Source organism: Gracilinanus agilis, chromosome 1, assembly GCF_016433145.1.
Source record: "Gracilinanus agilis isolate LMUSP501 chromosome 1, AgileGrace, whole genome shotgun sequence".
Lineage (NCBI taxonomy): Eukaryota > Metazoa > Chordata > Mammalia > Didelphimorphia > Didelphidae > Gracilinanus > Gracilinanus agilis.
The window spans coordinates 213034137-213047646 of NC_058130.1; the positions used below are offsets into that span (position 1 = coordinate 213034137).

Sequence of the window (13510 nt, forward strand, 5' to 3'; positions counted from 1 at the left end):
TCATTATATTTATTGTATCTGTTGACTTGTTTGTGCAGACATAATTATTACTAAGCTTAGATTAAATTTTAAAAGTGTGCTTACTTTCCCCCCACCCTCAGAAAGCATAGTTGTTAAAAATTTTACCTGCACACACCTGTATTGCTCTATGAACACTGAATCAGCAGGAGTGCAATAAAAGGCTCAGGGAAATGTGTCATAACAGACTGTGCCTGCTTTCAATTAATGATAATGACAATGATTAAAAATTGTTAATATATTAATAAATTATAAACACTAATAAAAACAACTGATATTGCTCTTATGCTTTAATATTTGCAATCCATTTTTTTGCATCCATTATGTCACTCTAGCCTCACAGAGAGGCACTGCGGGTCCTTCGACCCTACCTCTCCCTACACAAGTTCTCGAATACGAAGCTGTTCACCCCCACTCCCCACCCCCCTCTTTTCTTGACAGCTCCCTTGGTTGGCATTTGCGTAGGTTATGAATTGGACTGGGGACCATGAGGGCCCAGCGGCCTCACCCACCCAAACGACCCAGGCCCGAGGGATTAGCCTTTCCTTGTGTTCGTTACCGCTCGGGCCGGGCCGCCAGAGGTGTCTACCGGGAAGCCAAGGAAGGCGAGCTGTGGCCTCCGAGCCTGAGACGACAGAAAGCAAAAAAACTCAGCCTTCCTACCTTCCCGAGGTGTACCGGCCCGACCCGGAGAGGCTCTGACGGATGACCTAGGAACTGGCCCAAAGGAGCGACCTGAGGCACTAGCAACCAACGGTTCTCTTAGCAACGGCTGGCGCCTAGAGATGACGTAGATGGAATAGTACCTCCTTCAAGCGCGACATGGAAGAAGGCGGGGGGGATTAGGGTGGGATTAAGTGCCGACTTGGATTTACCGCTTGCTATTGGATGCCAAATAAAAGGTCGTACACCTCCTCCAATGGAAGTGGACTGTCTCTGGGGGCGGAATTTAAGGGGTGGAGCGAGCGGTCCCCCGGTAAAGCTACTCACCTAGTCGAGGTTGGAAGTTCCCTGGAGTAAGCGTCCCACGTGCAGGTGAGATGACAGGCTGCGGGGCCGAGTGTGGGTCTCGAGCGGATCGCTCACGCGTGGTTCCGGATGGCTTCAGAAACTGGGTCTCTGAGCTAGAAGAAGGGACTCCTGTCCGACGTGAGGGTCTGGGAGTCGTCCACGTGGGTGTATGAAGGGATGCAAGTGAAGTGTGGCGTGGAGGGGACCAGGACAGACTCTTTGACTGTGCCGCAGTCGAGACGGTCTGCAGTTTGCGACTTTGTAATGCTGTTCAGGGCGATGCAACAAATATTCATTAGGCGTATACTGTGTGCAGACTTACAATTTTATAGCCTTAAACTGTAGGTTTGTAGAGCCAATGTGGATCATTCTGGAGCACTATCTGAAAAAGCCCGGATCCGGGGTTCCTTTTTGTTTTGAAAGTCGTCTTAGTACTTGAAATTGACGTCGATGATAATAATAGTACTTTCAATTCAAAGTCTTGAGCGCTAGACAGTATAAAACTTTATTGATTTCAATGAACCGATAACTATTATCTGATTTTCAGATCAGCCTGATGTTTAAGATACCACTAGAGGGGCAGCTAGGTAGCACAGTGAATAGAGAGCCAGGCCTGGAGTCTGAAGGACCTACGTTCAAAAGTGGTCTCAACATTTACTTCCTAGCCCTGTGATCCCGGGCAAGTCACTTAACTGGAATCACCTGGCCCTTGCCACTGTTCTGTCTTAGATTTAAAAAAAATAGGCACCATCCATTCTTTACAAGTAGCCTTTCTTGATTCCCTTTAACTGCCTGGACCCTCTTGCCAAATTATCTTGTAATTACTTTATGTTTGTATATATGATATATATGTATGTATATATATGTACATATATATATGCGGATTAACTTTATATTTATGCTGTGTACATTTTTATATATACTTGTTTCCCCTATTAGAAGGTAAGCTTGTTTGATCCCTTGTACATGTAGACTGGATGGCTAGCACAGTGTCTGGCATCATTTGCCATCTTTGCCAGTTTTTGCTAGGTCAGGAGTGAAGCCTGAGAGCTGTTTAGATTTGTTTCTCTTATTATTTTTATTTTATTTTATTTTTTTTATATATTTTTAAACCCTTAACTTCTGTGTATTAGTTCCTTGGTGGAAGAGTGGTAAGGGTAGGCAATGGGGGTCAAGTGACTTGCCCAGGGTCACACAGCTGGGAAAGTGTCTGAGGCCAGATTTGAACCCAGGACCTCCCGTCTCTAGGCCTGGCTCTCAATCCACTGAGCTACCCAGCTGCCCCATCTCTTATTATTTTTAATCTGTGATAACTTTTCATTTGCTTCAAATTCATTGGTGAACTTCATGAGCTTTGACCACTTTTCCATGGGAACTGGCTCTTGGCTTTTTATATTTGTGTTAATGACCTGTATCTCCTTGACATTAAGACAATATCTGATATAAGGATTTTTTTCCCCAACCAACAATGACCTTTATCCTATTTATACTGATTTTGTCCTTTGATTCCCTGAAAACAAAATTATCTGTTGTGTTTTACGATTTTCTCTATGTCTTATTTGGTTAAGAGTTTATCCACTGGCCATGGCTATGAAAGTTTTCTCTACTTTCATTCTCTTATATTTCATTATTTATTTATTTATTTGTTTTGTTTTGGACCCTTAATTTCTGTGTATTGGCTCATAGGTGGAAGAATGGTAAGGGTGGGCAATGGGGGTCAAGTGACTTGCCCAGGGTCACACAGCTGGGAAGTGTCTGAGGCCAGATTTGAACCTAGGACCTCCCTTCTCTAGGCCTGACTCTCAATCCACTGAGCTACCCAGCTGCCCCCATTCTCTTATATTTTGAATGAGACCGTTTATGTTTATGTCAAGAATGCATTTGGGACTTACTGTGTTATATGACCATCATGAGTTTTTGTAAAAGTTCTCCCTCCTCTCCAGTATTTAATTATTAGTTATTCTTGCTAATCTCTAACTATTCTTGTTAATAACTCCTTAGGAAAATTGCCAAAGTGCATTGCTTGTAGGATCCTTAAACCCCTGAAATATTCTTTTCACCTCATTTGCACCAGCTAACTTGGTTAGCACTTTTACTTCATACCCAGGTTTCCCTTATTTTATTGAACCCTTACCTTGGCATCTCTGAAGGTTACCTTATGTTTATTTTATATATACTTGTCTTCGTACATGTTGTTTACTCTTTTATAATATAAGCTTCTTGAAGTAAGGAACCATTCCATTTTCTGTTTTCATATCCTTATTTACATAGCAGTAAAAAAAAAAAAAAGCAAAACAAAACAAAACTGACTTTCTCCAAAATTAGCAATCTCAAACCTCACCTCAACTGATACCTCTGCAGCTTTTAGCATTGTTGATGATCTATCTCTTCTCCTAGATGGTCTCTCATCTCTGGGTTTTCATAACACTTTTTTTTATCTGCCTATTTCTTCTCAGTCTCTAATTTTAGGTCAATCGTCCATATCACACTCTCTCTCAGATAATTTCAGGCTCTGTCCTGGATCTTTTTTCTCTTCATTCTCTGTGATCTAATCTGTTCCCAGTTGTCATCTCTATGTAGATGCCTGCAAGATATATAGATGTATGTACACATATACATGTATATGTATTCCTATATGTATATATATTTGTTTGTTTGTATCTATCTCTTTAACTCCAGGCCTTTGAACATACATCCTTTGGGGTCTTAAACTTAATATATCCAAAAGAACTCCAAATCTACCCTTATTCCAAACTTTCCTTCTTCTATTAAGGCTGCTATCTTCCTCTTCTCTCTCTACCCCACCCACCTTCCCAGTTACAACCTTAGAGTTATCCATGACTTCTCATTCTTATGGCCTATGATTCAATCATTTACCAAGTCTTGTCTAACTGTCTCTGGCAGTTGACTCCCCACTTCCCTACTCTAAACTAGAGCCACTACTCTAGTTCAGGCTCTCATCTCCTCTTACCTGGATAATTTTAAGAGCTTTAATCAGTAAACATTTTTTTAAAAATCCTTACCTTCTGTCTTAGAATCAATACTAAGTATCAATTTCAAAGCAGAAGAGTGGTAAGATAATTGGGGTTAAGTAACTTGCCCAGGATAACATAGCTAGAAAGTATCTGAGGCCAGATTTAAATCCAGGACCTTCCATCTCCAGGCCTGGCTCTCTATCCACTGTACTATCTAGCTTCCTCAGTCAGCAAATTATTTATTAAACTTCTACTTTATGCTAAGTGGAAGGGATTAAAAAAAAAATCCAGTCTCTGTCCTCAAGAAACTTAAATTCTTAACAGGAGAAACAGCTTGCCAATCAATTTCTATAAATGAGATAGACAATTTGAATGGGAGGTTATCTCAGAAGGAAGACACTAGCAAAGGAAAGGACAATTGGAAGGTTCCAATCTTTTGAGATTTGAGCTGAGTTTTTTTTTAACATTTATTTTTTAATTTTTTTTAAACCCTTAACTTCTGTGTATTGGCTCATAGGTGGAAGAGTGGTAAGGGTGGACAATGGGGGTCAAGTGACTTGCCCAGGGTCACACAGCTGGGAAGTGGCTGAGGCCGGATTTAAACCTAGGACCTCCCGTCTCTAGGCCTCTATTGAGCTGAGTTTTGAAGGGAGCCAGGGATGCCATAATGATCATTTTTTTCCCCACTTCTCCAAAATACATGATCTGAGAATTGTGTTTTAAATTCATAGAGAATTATGCATTTTTTCCTATGTTGCAGGATGGCAGAACAAAAAAAGAAAAGGTCTGAAGAGTCAGAGAAAAAGAAAAGGAAATTGAAGGAACTGGTGGCAGGTGAGGGGCCTCTTGCACCAGAGAAGCACCAGAAGAAAAAGAAACGGAGTGCAAAGGTATGAGTGGAGGGCTCAGTCTGTTGGGCATGCAAGTTGTTTGGCCTTGCTGTTTATTTTTCCTTGTTTTGCAGCGGATATGCATGGCTTTATTCTCCAGGCTCTTACAGCTTTTCCTAAATATATAGGACCTGGCAAAAAAGTAAATTTGATCCAAGATCCAAAGGAAGAGAAAGTCAGAATTTAGCAAACACAATCTATTTTTTGCAGTGAGAAAAGGGAGATGTAATTAGCCATAGTACATAGATGCAAAACACTTATAATCCACAAGGAATAAGAGCATCAGACTTGGAATTAGAATTGGAAGGACCTGGATTCAAATGTGGCCTCAGATACATCATACTTGGGTGGCCCATGGCAAGTCATTTAACCTTGATTACCTAGCCCTTGCCATTCTTCTGCTTTGGAACTGATACTAAGACAGGAGGTAAAGGTTTAAAAAAAAGTATTGGAAAATAAGTCAGGGAAACTGAGAATCTAGTCCTTATTGTGTAATATTTAATAAAGTAGCTGGGTTGGGGCAGCTGAGTGGCTGAGTGGATTGAGAGCCAGGCCTAGAGATGGGAAGTCCTGAGTTCAAATCTGGCCTCAGACACTTCCTAGCTGTGTGACCCTGGGCAAGTCACTTGATCCCCATTGCCTAGCCCTTACCACTCTTCTGCCTTAGAATCAATTGATTCTAATGAATCATGCAAACATGGAAAAATATTCTAGATTTTAAAAAAAAGGGAAAAAACAAACAAACAAAAAACCCCCAAACAAGTTGTTTCTGCTCTTGGGAACTTCATTCATCTCTAATATGAGGGGATTGGACTAGGTCAGTGGTGACAAATTCAAATAGAAAGGAATTCCAGGAGATGGGCTGGAGGCACAGAGGTTTAACCAGAAATTACCATGATCTGTGTTCTGTTACATTTTTATTAATTTTGTTAAAAATTTCTCAAATTACATTTTAATCTGATTTGAGTACTCTTGACACTTCTGAATTAGAAAAATCTAAAATTCTCTTTTAGTTCCATGTTTTTGAGACTATGAACTAGATATAATTCGCAAAATCAAATCTTTTAATTTAGTCTGTTGTTCTAGGTTTCATTTCTAGTTAACTTCCTCATCCAGTCCTTTGGCAGCAGGTTGAAACTATTCCTGGAGCCACGTGAAGCCTAGAAATGAAATGTTTCTGTTTTTGTACTGGATTTCTTTTAGGAAGGTTTTCTTCTCTGGTTTTCTTATATAATTCCTTTCTCCCCCTTCTTTTCATTTGCAGTATTTTCTTATTTTCATTTTGTTACTCTGAATATGTCTTAGGAATCTGATGATATAAGTACACCTACCGTGTCCCTTTTAAATCCTGTGTACTTTATGCCTATTTTCTTTTCAGATCTACAGTCTCTTTCCCACTCATCTCCCCCTCCTCCCTCCTAAATGGAAAGCAAGAAAAGCTAAATTCCTCTTACATATATGTATAGTCAGACAAAACAAATTCCCACACTGACTATGCCAAAAGAGAAAGCCTCTGAATCCATCTTTTCTCTGTGAAAGTAAGTAGCTATGTGTAGCATTTCATGTTATTCCCAATTATCATTCACTGAAGCTAGTTATATTTTTCATGTTGCAGCATGATCTGGTTTTATTTAAAATGGGTTTCTTTATGGGAGTCAGAGAGAATCTGAGTTTGAATGGTTCTACCAAATAATGCCAGTATAACTTTGGGCCCTTAAGTCATTTAACCTAAATTGTAAGACTTCAATTAGGTGATCAATATCTCAGTTTCCTTTCAGTTCTAAAGCTATGATTTTTATGACCCTTTGCTTACCTTACTTTTCCTTCCATAAAATTTTTGCCTTTCCTTTTATCATTAGTCTTTTCTTACCCTTCTGGTAGCTTGCCATTTAGGCACACTGCCAAATAATTTTTTTAAATGTTTACCTTCTGTCTTAGAATCAATACTATGTATTGGTTCCAGGGCAGAAAAGAGGTAAAGACTAGGCAGTGGAGATTAAATGACTTGCCCAGGGTCACACAGCTAGGAACTATCTGAGGCTACATTTGAACCCAGGACCTCCCATCTATAGGTCTCGCTCTCAGTCTATCAAGTCACCTAACTCTACTCCTCTATCACCCCAAATAATTCTTTTTTTCCCCTTTGTTAAATGTAGCATATTTTTCCATGATTACATGATTCATGATCCTCCCCCTCCCCCTTCCTCTTCCCTTCCAAAGCCAACAAGCAGTTCCACTGGGTTATACATGTATCATTGTTCAAAACCCATTTCCATGTTATTCATATTTGCAGTAGAGTGATCTTTTAAACATCAAAACCCTAATCATATTCCTATTAAACTATGTCAGTGGTTCCCAAACTTTTTTGGCCCTTTCCAGAAAAAATATTACTCAGCCCCCTGGAAATTAATTTTTAAAAAATTTTAATAGCAATTAATAGGAAAGATGAATGCACCTGTGGCCATCACCGTGCCCCTGGATTGCTACAGCACCCACAAGGGGGGCGGTATCGCCCACTTTGGGAATCACTGAACTATGTGATCGATCATATATTTTTCTAATGCATTTCTGTTTCCACAGTTCTTTCTCTGGATATGGATAGTGTTCTTTCTTTGTCCTGGGTCATTGCATTGCTGCTAGTTGAGAAGTCTATTACATTTGATTGTACCACAGTGTATCCATCTCTATGTACAATGTTCTCCTAGTTCTGCTCCTTTCACTTTACATCAATTCCTGGAGGAGTTCACATTGAATTCCTCCAGTTCTTTATTCCTTTCTGCACAATAATATTCCATCACCAACATATACCACAATTTATTGAATCATTCCTCAATCTAGAGACATCCCCTCATTTTCTTTTTTTTTCCTTTCTTTCTTTCTTTTTTTAAATTTTAAACCCTTAACTTCTGTGTATTGACTTATAGGTGGAAGATTGGTAAGGGTAGGCAATGGGGGTCAAGTGACTTGCCCAGGGTCACACAGCTGGGAAGTGTCTGAGGCTGGATTTGAACCTAGGACCTCCTGTCTCTAGGCCTGGCTCTCAATCCACTGAGCTACCCAGCTGCCCGTCCCCTCATTTTCCAATTTTTTGCCATCACAAAGAGTGTGGGTATGAATATTTTTGTACAAGTCTTTTTCCTTATTATCTCTTTGGGGTACAGACCCAGCAGTGGTATGGCTGGATTGAAGGGCATGCAGACTTATAGTTCCAAATTGCCCTCCAGAATGGTTGGACCACTTCACAACTCCACCAGCAGTGTATTAGAGTTCCAATTTTGCCACATCCCCTCCAACATTTGGAACTTTCCTTTGCTGTCATATTGGCCAATCTGCTAGGTGTGAGATGGTACCTCAGAGTTGTTGTAATTTGCATTTCTCTAGTCAGGAGGGCCTTAGAACACCTTTTCATGTGTTATGTGATAGTTTTGATTTCATTCTGTGAAAACTGCCTATTCATGTCCCTTGACCATTTGTTGACTGGGGATTGGCTTGATTTTTTTATAAATTTGACTTAGTTTCTTATATATTTGGGAAATCAAACTTTTGTCAATTTTATCATAAAAATGTTCTCCCAGTTTACACCAAATAATTCTTACTTAGCAAAAGCATCATATTTAAAACCCATATTTATTTTATGATTACTTTTGTCTAAACTAATCACCATTACTCTTAAGTCCACTTATTTTGGATTGATTTTTTTTTTTAGGGGGAGGTCTGAGAAGAGACAGTAATAGTTGTAGTGACAATTGATATCATTCTATCTCAGCCCAAGAATGTGATTGTAGCTGCTATCCTATGTCAAGGGAGACATAACCTTTAATGATGATTTGAGGAAATAAAACCAGGAACATAGGTGCAGCAAGGATATGGTTTGATATAGCATGGAGACCATGAGGGAATGCATTTAGACTATTTTCAATAAACTGAAAAAAGAAAAAAAAAGTTCATATTTGCTACAGACTGTGGAGATGCCAACTGACCAGAAGGTGTCAGCAACTACTTTCAATCAGAACTGATACTCCATTCTATTTCCTTTCAGATGCTCTTCCCCTGAGGGCTAATATGCTAGTTCTTACATGAATTTTCTTTTTGATGTTCATTTGGACAAGGTGGTATCACCTGGAAGGGCTTAGGTCTTTTAGTTTTTTGGTTTTAGTTACTTTTTTGTTTTGTTTTTTTTAAGGACTAAATACCATCTTTAGGCAAAATGGAGGGAAAATTCTTCCTTAGGAAATGAAGTTTATTTAGGGGGAGCAGTTCTCATTATCATTTTTGGTTCTCTTGGGAAGTTATTAAAAAAGTGGATTTCTCCATTAAAATTATTAAGAGAAACATTTTAAAGTAAGCTCAAGTATTTATGAAGAGAATCAGATTTAAGAGGCCTGGAAAACAGTATTCCCTGTCCACCAGATAGGAATGATGTGGAAAATTACTGCGATGAACTCAGTTTTTTGTGAGTTTAGTTTTGTGATTCACTGACTCCTCATGTCTTCTTGAAGAACTTTCTAAACTCAGAGTAGATGACGGAGAAGATGTTGCCTCTTCTCATTGGTCATTTACTGCCTTCCCAGAAATTTAATCATGGAGAAAACTCATCAGGTCATGCAGTCCATTCCCTGGGCGCTCATACAGAATTACTTCCCACAGAATATAGCTCAGAATGTTTGCTCCAGGATTGTCAAATATATGAAGTGACAGAATTTTTTTCCTTTCCCTCTGGACACTTTGATAGTGTTAGAGTGCCCACTTTGGGGGTGTTGCCTTCTTTTCCCTTTGGCCTGTGGTTTTGTAAAATTTTTTTCATTTGGAGATTGTTAGTTCCTGCTTTTTTATTGAGCACAGCTTTCTAAAGAATTCCTCTTTTGCTTGTGGGTAGTTCTTTCTCACCTCACTCCAGTTTACTTATCAGGGCTCTAAAATCATCAGGCTAAAAACACAGGGCCTGGTGACTGGGTGGGGTAGTGTATGGAAGGAAGGAATGATGGTAGAAGACAGTATTTTCATGATATTCCCAAGGTAAGAAGGGATTTCCAAATGGGTGATTTCCAGATAACCAGGCTTGCCTGAACCATACCTTTAAACTTCTGGATCAGTTATTTCACTAAGTCTTCATTAGAATGTAAGACCAGTTTTTCACTCTGTATTCTGACAGACATGGAGCCTTTTGGGAAAAAAACTATTAATAATCTTGGAGCTTTTATTTTTCCTTTAAGACATTCAGCTTATAGATGTATCACCCTCTTAATAAATTGAAATTAACAGATTTTCATTTTTTGGAGGAATAAAAAGTTTTTTGTTTTTGTGTGTTAGCAGATTAACAAGTCTAAGTCTAGAAGATTCTTGCCAACTATGTTAACTCAAAGATACCTTCTTTTTTAAGGTTTTATTGATGCTATTAGAAGATTGTCAGGAAGTCTTGAGTTCAGATTTTACTTTAGCCTCTTACCCATGTGACTTAATCTGTCTCAGTCTTAGTTTCCTTATTTGTAAAATGGGGATGATAACATCAACTGCTTCACAAGGTAGTTGTGAGGACCAAATGAAACATTTTGTGTAAAGTGCTTTGCACATTTTAAAGCTCTATATAGATGATAGCTATTATTATATTATTATATCATTTCTGGAATCTCTTCTTTTTTCCTGCCCACCCCCAATACACCATTAGAACAAAGAAAAGTAATTATGCAAAACTGCTTGATATATTGACTACATCTAAGAACTGACTATAATTATTGCCTCCACTTTCTGTCCTCCTAGTCATCTCTGAACCCCTTAAAAATCCAGCTTCATGCCTCATCACTCAACTGAAGTTATTGTGTCCTAAGTTATTGGTGACCTTTTATTTATCAAATCTGGTAACCTTTTTTTAGTCTTCATACTTTCTTGGCTTTTCTGAAGCATTTAATACTATTCACCACTCTCTCTTTCTAGATACTCTTTTTATGTGCTTTTTTTTCCTTCTTAAAAGCCAATAGAGTTAAATAAGTTACCCAAGGTCATATAGCTCATCAAAGTCTGAGGCCATATTTGAACTCAAGTCTTCCTGACTTTAGGCTCAGCACTTTATTCACTTCACCCCCCAGCTGCCCCCTCCTAGATAGTCTTTCCCAGGACTTTGTGACCCTGTCTTCTCTGGGTTACCCTCTTACCAGTTTGACCATTCCTTCTCATACTTCTTTGCTGGTGCATCATTCATGTTATATATTCTGCGAAGCTCTTTACTTCTCTTTGCACCCTCTCCATGGCCTCATCAGTTCTAGTTTAATCATCATATATCTGGGTAGATGAGTCCCAAATCTCTATCTCCAGCCCCCATATTCTTTCTGCCATGCATCCTGTTCTGCACCATGACTTGCCATTTGGAAATTTCTAAGTAGATGGCCAGTAGGCATCTCAAACTTAATTTGCCTAAAACAAGGCTCATTATGCAATTCAAGCACATTCTTCTTCTCAAGTTCCCTATTTCTGTTGAGGTAAGCTCCATCTTAAGAGTCACCTGGGTTCTAAACTTGGTTGTCATCCTCTACTTCCCACTTTCACCCTAAAGAGCCAGAAAGTTGCCAGATAATCCCAGCAATATCTTTTATATTCTCCATTCACACATTTGAGGTTGGACTTCATCATAGATATATAGTCTGCTTCTCAGCCTTCAGGTCTTTCTCATTCCAGTTTGACTTCCTTTCAGCTGCCAAAGTGATTTTCCTCCTGTCACTGTCACTTCTCTACTCAGGAAATGGCAGTGGTTCCTTATTACCTCTCTTTGGCTTTTAAAATATACTGTTTGGGGCAGCTAGGTTGCTCAGTGGAAAGAGTGCCAGGCCTGAAGACAGGAGGATCAGGGTTCAAATGTGGCCTCAGATATTTCTCAGTTATGTGACCCTGGGCAAGTCACTTAACCCCAACCGCCTAGCCCTTGCTCTTTTATCTTAGATTTGTTTCTAGGATATAAAATAAGAGTATAAAAAAAATTCTATTGGTAATTTTATGACAAAACACTAAATTTATAAATTCATGTACTTAGTACAGTATCTGCCACATAATGAATACTTACTAAATGCTTGTTGTTAACTCATTAGATGAACTTTTAAAAATTATATTGGTCAGGCCCAATCACAAATAGTAAATATCTATCATTATTTAAGTGTTTATTTCTTAAAGAGTATTTTGTTAGGGGGCAGCTAGATGGCTCGGTGGATTGAGAGCCAGGCCTAGAGCTGGAAAGTCCTGGATTCAAATATGATCTCAGACATTTCCTGGCAAGTCACTAGCCCTTATCATTCTTCTGCCTTGAAACCAATGAGCTATACTGATTTTAAGACAGAAGGTTAGGGTTAAAAAAAAGTTTTACTGTTTCATTTATATAAATCTTGCATGTGTCTTTTGTAATTTAAGTATGCAATATTTTAAGAACTTTGTAGTTATTTGAACAAAATTTCTATCCTATCATCTGCAAATAACAATTTTTATACTTTTCTGATATTTATACCATTAATTTTGTTATTGTTTTCTTTAATATTTCCAGAACTATGCCAAATAATGGTGGGAAGACTGAGTATCCTTGCTTTCTCCCCTTTTTTACTGAGAACGCTTTTAGTGTTTTTCCTTTGCAGAAAATATTAACTCTTAGGTTTTGATATATGCTTTTGATTATATTAAAGATAGCTCTTCTATGCTTGTGCTTTGTTTTTTTTTAACATAAATCAATCCTCTATTAAAAAAAAAACATTTTTTTGCATCTGTTGAAAAATAATGTCATTTTGCTAACTTGTCTCCCAAAGACAAATGGGTCTTGCATCTTTGATAGCGAATCTAAGTTAGTTGTAATGAGTTATTTAATTTATTTTTTTCATTATCATTCATTAGGGAAATTGATCCTCAGTTCTCTTTGCTTTGTCTTTTCCTGGTTTGGAGATCAGGACCATATTTGTCTTTAAAAAGGAATTTGATAGAGTCCTTTTTTCCTTTTTTTTTTTTTTTTTAAAGTGTGGGTATCAAGTGCTCTTTAAATGTTGTTTAAATGCAGGCAGTTGGGTGGCTCAGTGGTTTGAGACCTAGAGATGGGAGGTCCTGGGTTCAAATTTGGCCTCAGAAACTTTTTAGCTGTGTGACCCTGGGCAAGTCACTCGACCCCCATTGCTCAGCCCTTACCACTCTTCTGCCTTAGAACCAATACACAGTATTGATTCTAAGATGGAAGGTAAGGGTTTTAAGAAAAAAAGTAATAAATGTTGTATTAATAAGTAAAGTTGATTAGTCTGACCTAAGAATTTTTCCATTAGTATTTCAGTTATGGCTTGCTCAATTTCCCTGAGATTGGGTTTTTTATATACCTGTTTCTTATTTTTAAAATTTGGGCACGTTATTTTTTTTTTTTTTACATTTATTAATATTCATTTTTAACATGGTTACATGATTCATGCTCCTCCTTTCCCCTTCAACCCCCCCCCCCCGCACCCCCCCCTACCCATGCGCATTTCCACTAGTTTTGTCATGTGTCCTTGATCAAGACCAATTTCCAAATTGTTGGTAGTTGCATTGGTGTGGTAGTTTCGAGTCCACACCCTCAATCATGTCCACCCCGACCCATGCGTTCAAGCAGTTGTTTTTCTTATATGT

At 38.5% G+C, this 13510-nt stretch overlaps 1 protein-coding gene across 1 annotated transcript in view; it reads left to right on the top strand.

Annotated features, from left to right (window-relative positions):
• The first annotated feature begins 1206 nt into the window (after window positions 1-1206).
• The window catches only part of C1H7orf50 (chromosome 1 C7orf50 homolog), a 372322-nt gene continuing 360018 nt past the window's right edge, over window positions 1207-13510 (top strand). Inside the window, exons 1-2 of the mRNA XM_044660082.1 lie at window positions 1207-1271; window positions 4765-4894. Coding sequence (XP_044516017.1) covers window positions 1207-1271; window positions 4765-4894 — 195 coding nt within the window. The remainder of the gene's footprint in view (window positions 1272-4764; window positions 4895-13510) is intronic.